This window comes from Melanotaenia boesemani, chromosome 15 (genome assembly GCF_017639745.1).
Source record: "Melanotaenia boesemani isolate fMelBoe1 chromosome 15, fMelBoe1.pri, whole genome shotgun sequence".
NCBI lineage: Eukaryota > Metazoa > Chordata > Actinopteri > Atheriniformes > Melanotaeniidae > Melanotaenia > Melanotaenia boesemani.
In genome coordinates, this window is record NC_055696.1 from 1067383 (window position 1) to 1082028 (window position 14646).

Consider the following 14646-nt stretch of genomic DNA (forward strand, 5'->3'; position numbering starts at 1 on the left):
AAACACTTGCAGGAATGTTTTATTGCCCAGTCATGCATCTTTATGCTCCTCCATCTTCAAACAGTGACATTAAATGTTTCATGGAATGTCTGTTTATTTTAACTCCACAGCTGAGAAGCAGCAGGAGGAAAAAGACTAAACAAAAACACTCCTCCAGATAGCAGAGCTCATTTAGAGGAAAAATGTAGTTACTTGTTATTAATTTAACATTAAAACATTTTTATTATTTGCTTCTGATTTTGGATTCTCACCATTCAGAGAAGGAAATCTACATTGTTTTCGTTATATAATGAATTCAGCCCGATGTTTCATGGTTGGAATTTCTGGTGTTTCCTTCAGGTTTCCAGTGCATGTTTTAAACTTCTGATAAACTGCTGACAACAACAGCTGAGCTACTTTTGATAAGCAGCACACTGATCCCCTTCTGATCTGCCCTTTACAAGAATGTAGACAGATAGTGCATTCATTCAGTTTTCATTCCAGAGAATTTCAGATTTTCTTCAAAATGAAGTATTTTCTTGCACATTACTGTCAGTGATTTTAAAGATTATTTTAAAATAAAAATCTAGATAAACTGTGTGTCACGCTATACATACATTAAGATGGTGATGTTTTATTACTAATCCCAACAACAAGCTAGTCTTAGTGTGATCTCTGTATTCCAGGGTTTCATTACTCTTTATTTTTGCATGCCTGCATCCAAGGCGCCATCCCCAATGTCCTGCAGTGATCTCCCTCCTGTTTTTCCAAATGGGCCTGTTCAAACATTTGCAGGAATGTTTTATTGCTCAATCATGCAACTTTCCCTTTGTACCAGCTCAGGAGCAGCTGATACACAAAGCACACCAAGTTATTTCTCCTTGTCTGATAGAAAGACAAAAGAGGAAAAATGGGATCTGCACTGGCTGCTAAAACTGTAATGATGGGGGTGATTCTAACTTTCTGTGGAGCTGTGCCCACCACTGCACCCAGCCAAGAGGAGCTTTCAAAAGCGCAGGTAAACACAATGGCCAACATTTTGAACTCATTTTATTTGGTTGTTTCTAGTAATACAAATATGACAATTAATCCTCTTTTCAAAACTTGTAACATAAAGAGAATTTAATACTTTCAGTCATACTGAGCCCTCGACAGCATTTTGCAAAGAAAAACATTTGATTGAACATCTAACTTCATGCCAGCTGTGTCCTTTAGGGAAACAACATTTTATTGTATACCATAAGATTGCCATATTAGAATATTTATAACATAAGAAACAAGTGTGTGGGTTTACCTGCCTTTGATAAACATTACAGCAGAGGTTCTGTGATGCAGGAACTTCTTAGTGATTACAGTGGATTTGCAGGTAGATCATTAACAGAAACGTTTCCCAGGAACGAGTGATGTGGAACACAGATTTGCAACGCATTAATACTAAAGAGCCATTTACAGTAAATGTTTTCTTTTTTCTAAATGCTCAGTGTGTTCTCCCATTAGCTGGCTGGCTGTTAAACTGACTGAATGTGTTTTCTCTGCTGGACTACAAGAGTCAATAAAAGCAGGTCAAGGCTTCATGATTATATTATTGTTGAAAAATTGAATTTAATTAAACCTGATTCAGATCAGCAAGGTAAGATTTTAATGTTGATTTGCTGCCACCTGTGGTCAGACTAGACAAATCTAAATAAGTTTTAATGAGGTGACCAGACAGGGACACAAACTGGGTAAAGGTTCACACATGAAAATGTGCTTGATTTTGGGAAATACTAAACAGAATTTCTATTATCAGCAGTTGTTTGATTAGGATGTATGGCTTTACTCAGTCCTGCACACACACTTACACGTTATTGAAAATGAGAAAAACCTGCTTTGAACCAAATCACAAGTTTAATTAGTGTTTTTATTTCATTTTATTTTTTTATTTGTTTATTTTTTAGTATTATCGTCTGTTTAGCTTTGTCCAGCTGTCACGTCTAGTGATTGGATGAATTTTACATCATAAAATATAAGCATCTGGACAGACAAATATTATCACCTACATAGGCAGTTGGTGAGATGATGCGGTCTGAATGCTGCAGTATGATCAAGAACATGGTAGTGAGGGTGTAAAACATCGTAGAAGTACGTCACACTTGGGCATTTGTGGTTTATCAGGTAAAGGTCAGTTAATGCTAAACATTTGCTAGAATTTGAGGCAATGGCGATGGCTAACAGTATGCAGGGAATACAGTATAGTTTGACAGGAATACCAATGAGGGACAGATAATATTTACTTTATACTGTATAACTTCCACTGGGAAATTACTGAAGGTAAATCGTCAGTTTTATCACTGTACAATATCATATAGGTTCAATGGATGTGGCGTTAGCAATAATATAAAGTATAAAACGGGGCTGATATATTAAGAATGAAAACTTCCAGTAGACCAAAAAAAAAGCACTCTCACTGCGATCCAGCGTGGAAAACAGACATTTGAAATAGAAATAGCATGTTGACATATGATTTAAAATCACTTTTTCTATGTTTTTTTCTTTGTCCAGAACTACTTGTCTCAGTTTTTCTCTGAGGTGGGCGTCAGTGCTCCAAACGCTGTCTGGCGCAACTCGCTGGACTCTTTTGAAGACACCCTCAAAAAAATGCAAGAGTTTTTTGGGCTTGAGGTGACAGGCAAATTGGACTCTAACACACTTGATGTCATGAATCAGCCCCGCTGTGGTTTCACAGATATCGCCAGATATGGCTACTTTGATGGCCGACCTAAGTGGGACAAGACTGTAGTCACATACAGGTACCTCACAGAGAATCTTTCAATACATTTCTTTCATAGAAAACCTCTTTGCATGCAGCAAATTTATATATGAAACACAGTAATATTTATGAGCTGTTTTACTCTCGCTCTGCTGCAGGATAACAGACTACACACAAGATTTGAGTCAAAGTGTTGTAGATGAAACCATTGCCAAAGCTTTCAAACTCTACAATGATGTCATCCCTTTGGATTTCAAAAAGACTGACAGCGACACAGCTGACATCAAAATTATGTTCAAAGCTGGAGGTGATGCTGTTCTGTAAATACTCTTCTGAGAACATGTTTGATTTAGTGATAACCTAACTTCTCTTTTCAAAAACAGACCATGGGGATTTTGCTCCATTCGATGGGAAGGATGGGGTCTTGGCACATGCATTTTCCCCTGGGGAAGGCCATGGAGGTGACACCCACTTTGATGAAGATGAAAACTGGACTCTTACCTCAGCAGGTGTGAACTGAAAAACCTCTGAATGGAGAGCAAGTTTTAACCATGTGATCATGAAATCTTTTGAATAATTTATATGATGGGAAACTTATAGTGAAAACCAGCAGTCGTCATTCCAAACTCACTGTGAAACATTGACAGCCAGGGTGTCATATTTAACAAAGTTAAATAACAAAGATCATCAGCTTACTGGATGGGATGATATTATGTCTATAAAATATAGACATAGCCAGTGAACCTGAAAAATGAAGCCGGGAAGGTTTTGTGCAATACCACTAATGACCACCAGGGTCTGGCTCCAAATGATCTTTAATTCCAGCAGACGTCTACTGAAAATCATTGAGTCTCCCCATATATGTATAAGTCCTCCAACTGAAACATCCATGTACAATAGATCATTTATCTATACCCTTGAACTACCTATCATGGTGTCCTATGAAGTACCGCCCCTACAAGCAGGGTGTGGGAAATACTAAAATTAGCATATTTATGTCTTTCTCCAGTTCCTCCTTTAATAAGCCACAAAATCCTCATTATTAGATAGGCGAGGAGTTGGATGGTGGGGGTATATGCAGTGCTTTTAGACATTCCCATTTTCAAGACCAGTGTATGACTACTGTGATCCTTTCACTGAGTTAGTTAAACAGCCGAACAACACTTTACTAAAACATCTTGTTACTTCCTGGTTGAGATTTGGACATTACTTCTGACTTAAGAATAAAAATATATATATTTAGGGTTAGAAAACAAATAACTAAAATACATTCTTATTACAAGGCAACTTTCACCCTCATGGATGCTATATTGCTGGTTGCCTTGGCTATGTGTAAACACATTATGTCAGATATGTTACTTTCCTGGTTGGGTTTGAGCAAGATCATGTGGTTAAGGTTTGAAACCAAAACAGCCAGAAGTGTGTATGTGGACATAAGAGACTCTGGTGCATGATGGTGTCATCAGCTAAATTCACTCATGGTAATCAAAGTACTGCTGGTAATTTGGGAAATATTTTACATAATGAAAAGGTGGATAAAAGACTTATTTTTGTCCTATTAGTTTCAAAGTATCACTTAACTGCTTCAACCTTGTCTCTGGTTGTGATCATTTCTGACTCAAAGCAAACAGGAAATTAAACAGAGAGGGAAATGTCTAAATGCTAATCTCAAGGCATCAAAGCAGCAGTTAAAGCCATTCATGATTTCATGCTTGCAACGGCAACATCTTGTACTTTGTTGCTGTTACTTATGCATTCACAGTAACTTTATTTGTATGTGTTTGCAGGAGCCAACCTGTTCCTAGTAGCAGCCCACGAGCTTGGCCACGCACTGGGATTAGCTCACTCCCAGGTCCAGACAGCCCTAATGCATCCCACTTACACGTATGTGAACACAGAAGGGTATAAGCTACCAGACGATGACAGAGAGGGAATCCAAGCCCTGTATGGTGAGAACCCTAATGACCAGCTCATAAGTGCACCATTACATTCCAGAAAAAGAACACATTGTCAGTGGTGACAAAACTCCCACCTGAACTCTTTTTTTTTTTACCTGTCTCTCAAAGGAGTCAGAGCAACATCAGACCAACCTAACCCAAATCCAGAGCCTACTAAAAACCCTCAACCAAAACCTGAACCCACATCAGAACCTGCTCCAGAGAGGTGCAACAGAAACTTGGTATTTGATGCCGTGACCTCAATAAGAAGAAGACTTTACTTCTTCAAAGATGGGTAAAACTTATTTATTCAGTTCCATTTAGCAAAAAAAAATCTATTATTTCACATGATGGAGTGGTGACAATCAAGTTTGAATAATTTTCATTTTTTGCTGTATATGACAACTAATCATGGTTCTTTATTCTGGCATTATCAGATACTTCTGGAGGAGGAGCAGCTCCTGGGATGGCATCAGTATGCAGAAAATTCAGTCTGTCTGGCCTGGAATCAGAAAAGTTGATGCAGCTTATGAGTACAAGAAACATAATACTGTCATTTTCTTTGAAGGTACAAACTTAGCAATTGTCCTGGGGGAAAATAGTGACTCAAACTAACAATAAATAAATAAATTAATAAAAAAAAAAAAAAAGGAAAATACCTGCAGGAAACATAACTCTGCATTTTTAATGTGACAGGGAATCATTACTGGAAGCTCAGAGGTAACACTATCCTGTCTGGTTACCCCAAACCTCTCAGTGACTTCGGCTTCCCTGCATCAGTCACCAAGGTAGACGCTGCCGTTCATGAGTCGTTCACAGGCAGAACTCTCCTCTTTGTGAACAACAAGTACTGGAGGTGCGTATTACTGGCAAACTAAATAAGTGTGCTGACATGAACAGACATTTTGTATTGAACATTTCTCCTCATGCCATCTACAGCTACAATGAAAGGAGGGGCAGAATGGATGTTGGATATCCAAAATTCATTTACGGAAGGTTCCATGGGATTGGTAATAAAGTGGATGCTGTTTTTGAGAACAGAGGTAAGCTCTCAGTTAAAGGTTAGTCCCTCTGCAATGTGCTGACATTTGGCATGATATCAATACAATTTATGTCCATTTTAGGTTATCTGTACTTTTCATCCGGATCCATGCAGACAGAATATGACTACCACAGAAGAAGAGCGTTTCGCACTCTGTTCAACTACGCATGGATGGATTGTTAAAGAGGCATAGATGCAATTGTGTGCACAGACATAGACACCACAATGTGCATGCCAACAAACTAATGTATCACACTCTCTCAGTTTTGTCTAACTTGTATACAAAAACAAATCTATAACTAGAGAAGTGCATTAAAACAATCAACAATTGCTTGTTAAAGAACGGTTTCTCCTTGTGGACATGAAGCAAGTCAAGATGATTAAATAAACCTCTTCTTTTATATTTTGACACAGTTTCATGATGTTTTATTGGACTATCTATGACATACTAAAAATAGCACACACTGAATAACACAATAGTTCAGGCTATTCGTTGAGTGCTCACAGAAACTGACTGAAAATTTATTTATTTTATTCTTAAATACACACTTACAAGGATAGGTCCTTCCTTACTGTCAGTGTTACAACCTTGTCACAAGTCAATTATACATCATTCTTGGTAACTCAGACTAGAAAGAGCGATTACAAAAGGAGAAATAAAAGCTAATCTTTTTCTAAAACCACATGTCAAAAAAGCCACAGCTTCACATTTGACTTCACCAGAGGGCACTGTGTAAACACACGCAGTGAATTATATGCAGACCTTGCATCATTGTAATGTAATTACAATGTTTTGTATATGAAATAAAAGTCCTTTTGGTTTTTGCCTTTTGAATAAAAAAGAAGAAAAAACTGGGAAAAAAGCCTCAGCGGACACACCCAATGGCTCAAATGATGTGAAACTACAAAACCCATGATGCACCGCCAATGATGACGTCTGCCAGACACACCTCTCATTGTGATTGGCTGGTGTATTTATCCCTCCTTTGCATGACTGAAGGTGAAGCTAGCCTTCTGTTACAGTCCTGTCTCCCAGTCCAAAATGTCATCCAGTGGACTTTTAAACACGCAGGCTCAAATCTGTAAACGCCTGGTAAGTTAAAGTGTAGGAACTACGTTCTTTTGGGTTCGTTTATATTTATCTTTTAATTGCAAATGAATGTTAGTTTTAGCAGCAGTCTGTCAACACAAGGCCGTAGTTAGTTTGAGCAGCTCTGCTAGCTATTTATTGTTTTCGAAGCGTCCTTGGCCAAAGAAACATAACAGTCTGAAAACAGCCAGTAACCGCAGCAGGTGGTTTAGTGGGCTTTAGTTTTTCCTGATCGTGTTGCGTAATTTTCCGTGAATAAAACACGAAACTAGCCAACAACATGAAAAGAAGTTACTCGCTATGACACAACATTTAAAACTCAAAGGGTGCGTTTACAACTTGCTAAAACTTTAGCCTCTTCCACGACATTAAGTTGCTATCATTACTGTGTCGTGTCCTTGCACAGTCAGCATTTGATTTATGTTTCAGCTTGATATAAAATAACATATATTCTGCCACTGTAGGCTCACAAGTACCTTTCAAGAACCTACACATCTCGTCCTTCTCTTAATGTAAGTCCACAGACTGGAATAATCACAGCTGCAATGAAAAGGCCAAACTGTTGATGTGCAGACTGTTTACGTGTTTGCAGGAAGTCGTCATAGTAAGTGCGGTCCGGACTCCAATGGGCTCCTTCAAAGGCACCCTGGCAGCAGTTCCAGCCACCAAACTGGGCTCTGTTGCCATCAAAGGAGCCATAGACCAAGCAGGTGTGTACACACCATTAATTCTCATTCTCAAAACTTTATTTAATATCTGCAGTTCATCTCCTGCAAACAGATAAGCTTATGTCAGATTACTGTGTGGATCAGTGCATTAAAGAGAAAATAGCTGTGCATGTTTTGAGAGTTGACTTTACATTTTTTGACTTCAGGAGTTGCTCCTGAGGAGGTGAAAGAAGTGTATATGGGCAACGTGCTTCAGGCAGGAGAAGGACAGGCTCCCACAAGACAAGCCCTGCTTGGTGCAGGTATGTTTGACCACTTGATGTCTACATTTCCCACTTTTCAAAGAGGAATACTATTCTGTCATATTTTTCATTTAAAGGGGCAATAAGCGGAAATTCAACATTTCTAGTTTGGAGGAATTAAAAAATGGCTATGTGAAGAGCTAGAGGTGTCATTTCATCTGCACTACAGCATGATGTGTCACACACCGTCGCTCTGTGTTGATCTCCAGCCCCGTGTTTACCAGCCGGTCCCGCTGCGCTTATTTCGCTTATTGCCCCTTTTAAGTAATAGTTACAGGAAGGTTAAGAATAATCACAAAACTATGCAGAATTACCACTGCACAACATTTCCAGTCTTTTATTTTAGGCAGGCAAATTTATTTGTATAGCACATTTCATGTACAAGACAGTTCAAAGTGCTTTACATAAAACATTACAGCAGGGTTCAGAAAGCAACACAAGTGCATTAAAAAAAAACAAAGATTAAAAGAAATGCAATTTAATGAAATAAAAACAGAAGGAATAAGCTAAATAAAATAGATAAAATGCAAGAAATAAAGTTCCAGTGTGGGGAAAGACCATATTAAAACATGACTCCAGCTTAAAAGAACCAGATGTAGATTTTGACTTCTAAATAAAAACTAGTCCATGCAGCAGAGAACAGGTGGGTCTTTAACCTGGATCTAAATAAACTGAGTGTTTCAGCTGATCTGAGGCTTTCTGGGAGTTTGTTCCAGACATGTGGAGCATAGAAGCTGAATGCAGCTTCTCCATGTCTGGTTCTGACTCTGGGACTGATAAGAACCTGGATCCAGATGACCTGAGTGTTCTGGTAGATTCATACTGGGTCAAGAGGTCTCTGATGTATGTTGGTCCTAAACCATTCAGATCTTTCTAGACCAGCAGCAGAACTTTAAAGTCTATCCTCTGATGAACCGGCAGCCAGTGTAAAGACCTCAGAGCTGGACTGATGTGGTCCACTTTCTTGGTCTTAGTGAGGACTGGAGCAGCAGAGTTCTGGATCAGCTGCAGGTGTCTGACTGATGTTTTAGGTAGAACCTGTAAAAGTACTGTTACAATAATCAAGCCGACTAAAGATGGAAGCTGGACTAGTTTTTCCAGGTCCTGCTGTTTCATATCTTTTACCCTTGAATGTTTTTTTAGTGCAGTAATAAAATCTGTATCACCAGGTTTGAGTCTAAGAACTCCAGCAACAACCATCAACAAAGTCTGTGCGTCTGGCATGAAGTCCATCATGATGGCAGCCCAAAGTCTAATGTGTGGACACCAGGTAACGTCAGCTTCACATCTTAATCTTTCTAGTCTGCAGCTGACGCAGATACGGGTGATGAGGAAATACAGAATGTAATGTGAGCAAATATAAGCTTTAATGGTGACTTTGGCTTTCAGGGGTACACAGATTACAGTTCATATCGGATTCATGCTTAAGCTGTAGCTCCATGTCATCACATCAGGGCGTTGAACATTATCTCATTCCACGCTTTGCCCCAACAGTTTGCCCCGTCTCCTGCATGTATGCCAAGGGTCAGGGTATCCTAGTTTACTATTTTCTGGGAGAGATTGGGCTACCTGGCTTTTCAAGTTTGTTTGCACTCTTATCATAAACTGATTCAGGAATCATGTTTTATTTTCTTATAATTTTCAAATGAACTACAGCCAATTTTAAAAGGATGCTTTAATCCACATAACCTGCAGGATACACTTTCCATTCCTTCCTATTGTAGAAGTTTATAGTTTTGTTCCCTGGAAGGAAGGAAATAACTGGCTGTAACTGTAGATGCAGTGAGAAGCAAAGTGGCACAACCAGTCCTAGGATGGGCAACCATCTGCTTTGACTACTTGAAGTGAGATAAGAGTAAAAAGGCAAAATACATAAATAAAAGCAGCAAGTCAGAAATATGAAGCTTTAGAGGCAGAGGAACAGAAAGAAACATGAAGACAGTGTAGATAGATGATTTGGGTGCATCATTGGAGGTTCCCCAATGGTGTGGACCAACAGCGAGATAACTAAGGGATGGTTTGTAGTCATGTGTGTGTTTCTTTAGGATGTGATGGTGGCAGGAGGCATGGAGAGCATGTCCAATGTACCTTATGTGATGGCCAGAGAGACTCCATCGTATGGAGGAGTGAGGATGGAGGACCTGATTGTCAAGGACGGACTTACTGACGTCTACAACAAATTCCACATGGTAACCGTCAACTTCATTTGTAGGAAAATTGAAAGCTTTCCTTCTACTACAGCATTGTGACAGTTTCTTTTACATTTCAAAGGGCAACTGCGCAGAGAACACTGCAAAGACCTGCAGCATCACCAGAGAGGAGCAGGACGCCTACGCCATCAGCTCCTACACTCGCAGCAAAGCAGCATACGAGTCTGGCGTGCTGGCCAAGGAGATCGTACCCGTCAGCATTCCTCAGAGAGGTACGGGAACATGGAGATGTCATGTTGGTCTTTTGGGAAGTGAAACATTCCCAAAGCACAGCTCACGTTATGGTTTTTTAGGCAAACCTGATGTGGTGGTGTCTGAGGATGAGGAGTGGAGGCGGGTCGACTTCAGCAAAGTTCCTAAACTGAAGGCTGTGTTCCAGAAGGAAAACGGTAACCAAGAGTTCAAGAGCGAAAACGGGCACCTTTATTTCTGTCCTTCTCCAAACTGCTGCATTTACTCAGATAGAAAAAAGTGCTATTAAATGAATTTTCAGTCATTTTTATTTCGTATTTCAAGGTGAACTCATTACTTTATGAACATTCATGTGTTAGATGAACTTGACAGTTTCAGATTAGATGGTTGGGTACTTGTAAAATCTTCCTCAGTGAATCGTTTTTTTTTTAGTCTTCTTTGGTCTTTATTGGGTTTGTAGGCACGGTGACGGCAGCCAACGCCAGCACGCTGAACGACGGAGCTGCTGCTCTGGTTTTAATGACGGCAGAGGCAGCAACGAGACTCAACGTCAATCCTCTGGCCAGGATTATTTGTAAGCATTACACAGGCATATATTTTACTTTGTTCCCTGAAACATAACATTTGTTTTGATTTGGTTATTTTTCTTCTTCCATTTAGCTTTTGCTGATGCTGCTGTTGCACCCATTGACTTCCCCATTGCCCCTGCATATGCTGCACCAAAAGTGAGTATGATGATGGCATTTGCTTTTACTATGTTTAATTCTTTTTAGTAATCCAACATCTCAACACTCCTTCATCTTTGTGTGTCAGGTCCTAAATGCAGCTGGGCTGAAGCAGGAAGATATCGCCATGTGGGAGATCAACGAAGCTTTCAGCGTGGTCGTGCTGGCCAACATCAAGATGCTGGATATCGACCCTGCAAAAGTGAATGTCAACGGGGGTGCCGTGTCTTTAGGACACCCAATTGGGTAAGCAGCTGAGAGGGACTCACACAGGTTGGCTGGACTGAAAAAGAAACCAAAATGTTCTGAATCCTTTAGATATACAATTTTATTCAGTCCAAAAGAATATTAATTAAAGGCTCTATTCAAGTAGACCATGTGGAGGGGAAAAAAGCAGATGTAAACTTTAAAAGAAAGTAAAGTTGTACCAAAGTATAAGTAGTATTGATATTTTAGGTTTATGTCAACTGATTACGATGCAGGAACACTTAGAAGTACAATGTGAAATATTACTGACATCTAGTGGTAAAGATGGGTACAGCAATTACTTAACAACAATAACAGGCACGGTGGTGATTGAACGTTGGCCGTCAGAGGCCAAAATTCTTCCAGACATGAAGATGCTTTCATCTATGAGAGGATCCAGGTACCTCAGGTGCAGCGACGACTGCACTACAGGTGACTGTTTAAACATTGTGTACATGTGTACCGCCGTCTTCTAGGAGCCTTTTAGAATGATTGTTCTTTTGAAGCGGTGGCACCGAGGTTGTGGAGCACTCTTCCTCCTTCCCTTTGATGCCCAGACACTGTCAATATATTTTTTCAAAAAGCAGTTAAAGGCTTTTGAACAGACAATGAGTTTTATTTCTATTTTTATTTTCTGTTTATAACTTAGGTTTTCAAAACTGTTTTTATTTGTATTGTTAACTATATTTTATTTGTACTGTTCTGCAAAGTTCTTTCATACTATTTCTGTGAAAGGTGATATAAATCAGTTTTATTATGATTATTCTTCACAGGAAATTTCTAGAATCTTTTTCTAGAATCTGGAACAGCCTGCTGTGATCTGTTTTCTGGTTTTATATAATGGGAACAAGCACCTGCTGCTGCTGCTGCACACGGTTGCTTTTGATTCATCAAACATCAGTTTGTCTTGTTCTCATGAACATGGAATTTCTTAATATTTTGCATAAATACTCACTATATCAAATATAGTAAAATTTTTTCAATGACCAACATTTTTACATGAAATCACTTCCAGTGGTCTTGACAAGGTTGGCAGATACCAAACCGCCATCGCTGCTACTTGTTTTAGCGTTCCAACAAAGATTCTTATGGTTTTTTTTCCCCCACATATTCCCACTTTCTATGCATTTACTGGTTTTTGTTCTTGCAAAAGGTCATTAAACCACTCTGTCCTGTGTCACAGGCTCAGGATACTGAGCAGGAATCTTTTCGTTTAGATGAATCATAAATCAAATAGATTGGAGCAAAAGTTTTAAGACTCATTCAGTCTGTAAACTGGAGGTCTTATTATACCATTAGATAATTTGCACGTCAGTAAATCTGATATTCTTTCTTTTGTCAGGATGTCTGGGGCCAGAATTGTGGGCCACATGGTTCACAACCTGAAGTCGGGTCAGTACGGACTGGCAGGCATCTGCAACGGAGGTGGCGGAGCGTCTTCTATTCTCATCCAGAAGTTGTAGGAGACCCCGAGAGGAGGCGTCTCTATCGCTCAGAACACTCATTGTTACATTGTGTGGTGACTGGCTGTTTTTAAAAAAATGGTTAAGGCATCTGTGAACTCCAGATTACTGTATAGAATGTGTACGTTACAACTTTAAATCCAGGGGCCTTGACTGAATGAAGTAGGACTCGACACATGATTTTATGACTCCAGTGTTCCATGCACTCCTCCGTTCTGTAAAAGAATAAATTAATGATATTTAACTTTGGGCTGAATAAATAGTTTTTATGAAAGTGGTTATTTGGTTCTTGATCCTCTGTGATTGTAGAATAATGGTTACAGGTTTGACCTTCAAGGAGATTTCTGTTTTAGGGTGTAATTCATACATTGGCCACTAGATGTCGCAATGATCTTATTTGTCTGCAGCACCACAGGGTGAACTTCAGGTTAGCCCGTTTTACAGTAGATAAAAACTCATGGTGTACATCAGTTTTTATCTACTGTAAAACGGGCTGCTCAGTTCGGCCCTACGAGGGCTACAGTCCTGCATGTTCTCAATGTTTCCCTGCTCCAACAGCCTTGACTAAGATTACATGAATCCAACACCCTATGAAATTCTGCACAATGAGTTGTTAATTTCAGTCTGGTGTGTTGGAACAGGGAAGCAGTGAAAACCTGCAGGACTGCAGCCCCGTAGTACTGAATTGAGTAGGCCTGGTGTATGTATTGATCTGCAGGAGAATATGTTGTTGCAGCTGTTCTAACCGGACTTATTGGTAATTAAAAAAAGTGGTATTCATAAAACCACCACATGCCTCCTGGTCTGCAGCTTATGGTGATTAAACCTGCTGAGAGTTTTATATGATCTAAACTCAGTATGTTAAGTGGTACTGAGATCTGCATGGATCAATCCCTCTCAGTCACTTCTACGCTACCTCAAGTTCTCTATTATGATTCCAAAAAAGTCCACTGTTAGTGGTCTGAGCAAGTACTGCCCATCGGTTGTGATGAAATGCTTCAGTTTTCTAGAAGTACACCTCTACACACTGTTCTCTGTGGACTTAAGCTTAGGTTTTACCACCATTTAACAGATTAGATCTGGGACTTCTTGTTTAAGGTGCCACCCTTAATGTAAAAGTTCAGGATGTTCAGCTCTCATTTGCAGAAGATGTAAAAAGCTGATACTACATGGATGCAATGGTAATTTCTTCATTTCAAATATTTTAATGAAACAGAAGCTAACAACATTGGTGGGTATACCTCAACATAAAAATGCCAACGTCCGTGGTTGATCACCTTGTTAGAAAACAGCATGTCCAGCTCGCCTAAACGAACTGTTTAAGAAGTTATTGCATTCAGAAGTTTAAAGCAGGTCAAATTGGGTTCACTTGTAGAGATTATAGAGCTGTTTAGAGACATTCAAACATAATACAAAAAGCCAAATATCCCTAAAATTTTTGTTTGTGTATTTGTAGCAGCACAACGTGATACTTAGCATTTTGTAAATCAATACCATGTTTTTATCAATAGAAATTAGACCATTTCTAATTATCACTTTAAACTTATTTAACATGTGCAAAGGTGCTAAACTAAGTTGTACATTGTGTACAAACCATAATCATCCTTCCAGCCACATACCCCCCAACCCCTCCATGCAAATGAAGTTCAGCTGTAGTTCTCTTTCAGTACAAAGGCGAACCTGATGGTGGGACACTGGGCACTTTATTCTCTTAGACTGCTGCTTTTCATTACTTCCTTTTCCTGTTTGTTGCTCTTTCAAAAACCCGAGTTGCATTTGAACAAAGTCTGAAAGTCCTTTAGTCCAACAGTTTTCTAGCCTCTCATTTGGTTACTGATTAAACACTGGAATGGTCAGTAATGCCTGATATAAACAAAATATCCATCATCCTTTTTCCCATGCATTCATTTTTAAGTGGTTTTGTCTTACAGTTCATATACTGGGGATTTACCTAATCTTTGGTTATATGGAAAACAACAGAGAAATGTGAGAGGTCACAGGCACACACCTTCATGCAGTTCCTGTAAAAAGTTTGGACACATC

At 39.3% G+C, this 14646-nt stretch overlaps 2 protein-coding genes across 2 annotated transcripts; both read left to right on the plus strand.

Annotated features, from left to right (window-relative positions):
* The first annotated feature begins 798 nt into the window (after positions 1-798).
* On the plus strand, positions 799-6116 carry mmp30 (matrix metallopeptidase 30). Its single transcript, XM_042009245.1, has 10 exons — positions 799-997; positions 2521-2768; positions 2887-3035; positions 3112-3237; positions 4516-4677; positions 4795-4960; positions 5103-5233; positions 5362-5521; positions 5605-5708; positions 5790-6116. The coding sequence occupies exons 1-10, from the start codon at positions 890-892 to the stop codon at positions 5888-5890; spliced, it is 1455 nt and encodes a 484-aa protein (XP_041865179.1). The 5' UTR covers positions 799-889; the 3' UTR covers positions 5891-6116.
* Positions 6117-6646: 530 nt separating this feature from the next.
* acat1 (acetyl-CoA acetyltransferase 1) lies at positions 6647-12880 on the plus strand. The gene is made up of 12 exons (XM_042009248.1): positions 6647-6800; positions 7262-7309; positions 7390-7507; positions 7672-7767; positions 8937-9037; positions 9813-9956; positions 10039-10189; positions 10271-10366; positions 10630-10743; positions 10830-10894; positions 10983-11140; positions 12483-12880. Exons 1-12 carry the CDS (start codon positions 6750-6752, stop codon positions 12601-12603), a joined length of 1263 nt encoding a protein of 420 aa, XP_041865182.1. The 5' UTR covers positions 6647-6749; the 3' UTR covers positions 12604-12880.
* Positions 12881-14646: the final 1766 nt, after the last annotated feature.

Excerpts from the sequence above, each read along its gene's own strand:
- mmp30 (XM_042009245.1), top strand. The coding sequence starts at position 890 with ATGGGATCTGCACTGGCTGCTAAAACTGTAATGATGGGGGTGATTCTA. Across the intron at positions 998-2,520 it reads AGGAGCTTTCAAAAGCGCAG|AACTACTTGTCTCAGTTTTT; the intron begins GTAAACACAATG and ends TTCTTTGTCCAG. Across the intron at positions 3,036-3,111 it reads AATTATGTTCAAAGCTGGAG|ACCATGGGGATTTTGCTCCA; the intron begins GTGATGCTGTTC and ends TTTCAAAAACAG.
- acat1 (XM_042009248.1), top strand. The coding sequence starts at position 6,750 with ATGTCATCCAGTGGACTTTTAAACACGCAGGCTCAAATCTGTAAACGC. Across the intron at positions 7,768-8,936 it reads ACAAGCCCTGCTTGGTGCAG|GTTTGAGTCTAAGAACTCCA; the intron begins GTATGTTTGACC and ends CTGTATCACCAG. Across the intron at positions 9,957-10,038 it reads TCTACAACAAATTCCACATG|GGCAACTGCGCAGAGAACAC; the intron begins GTAACCGTCAAC and ends TACATTTCAAAG.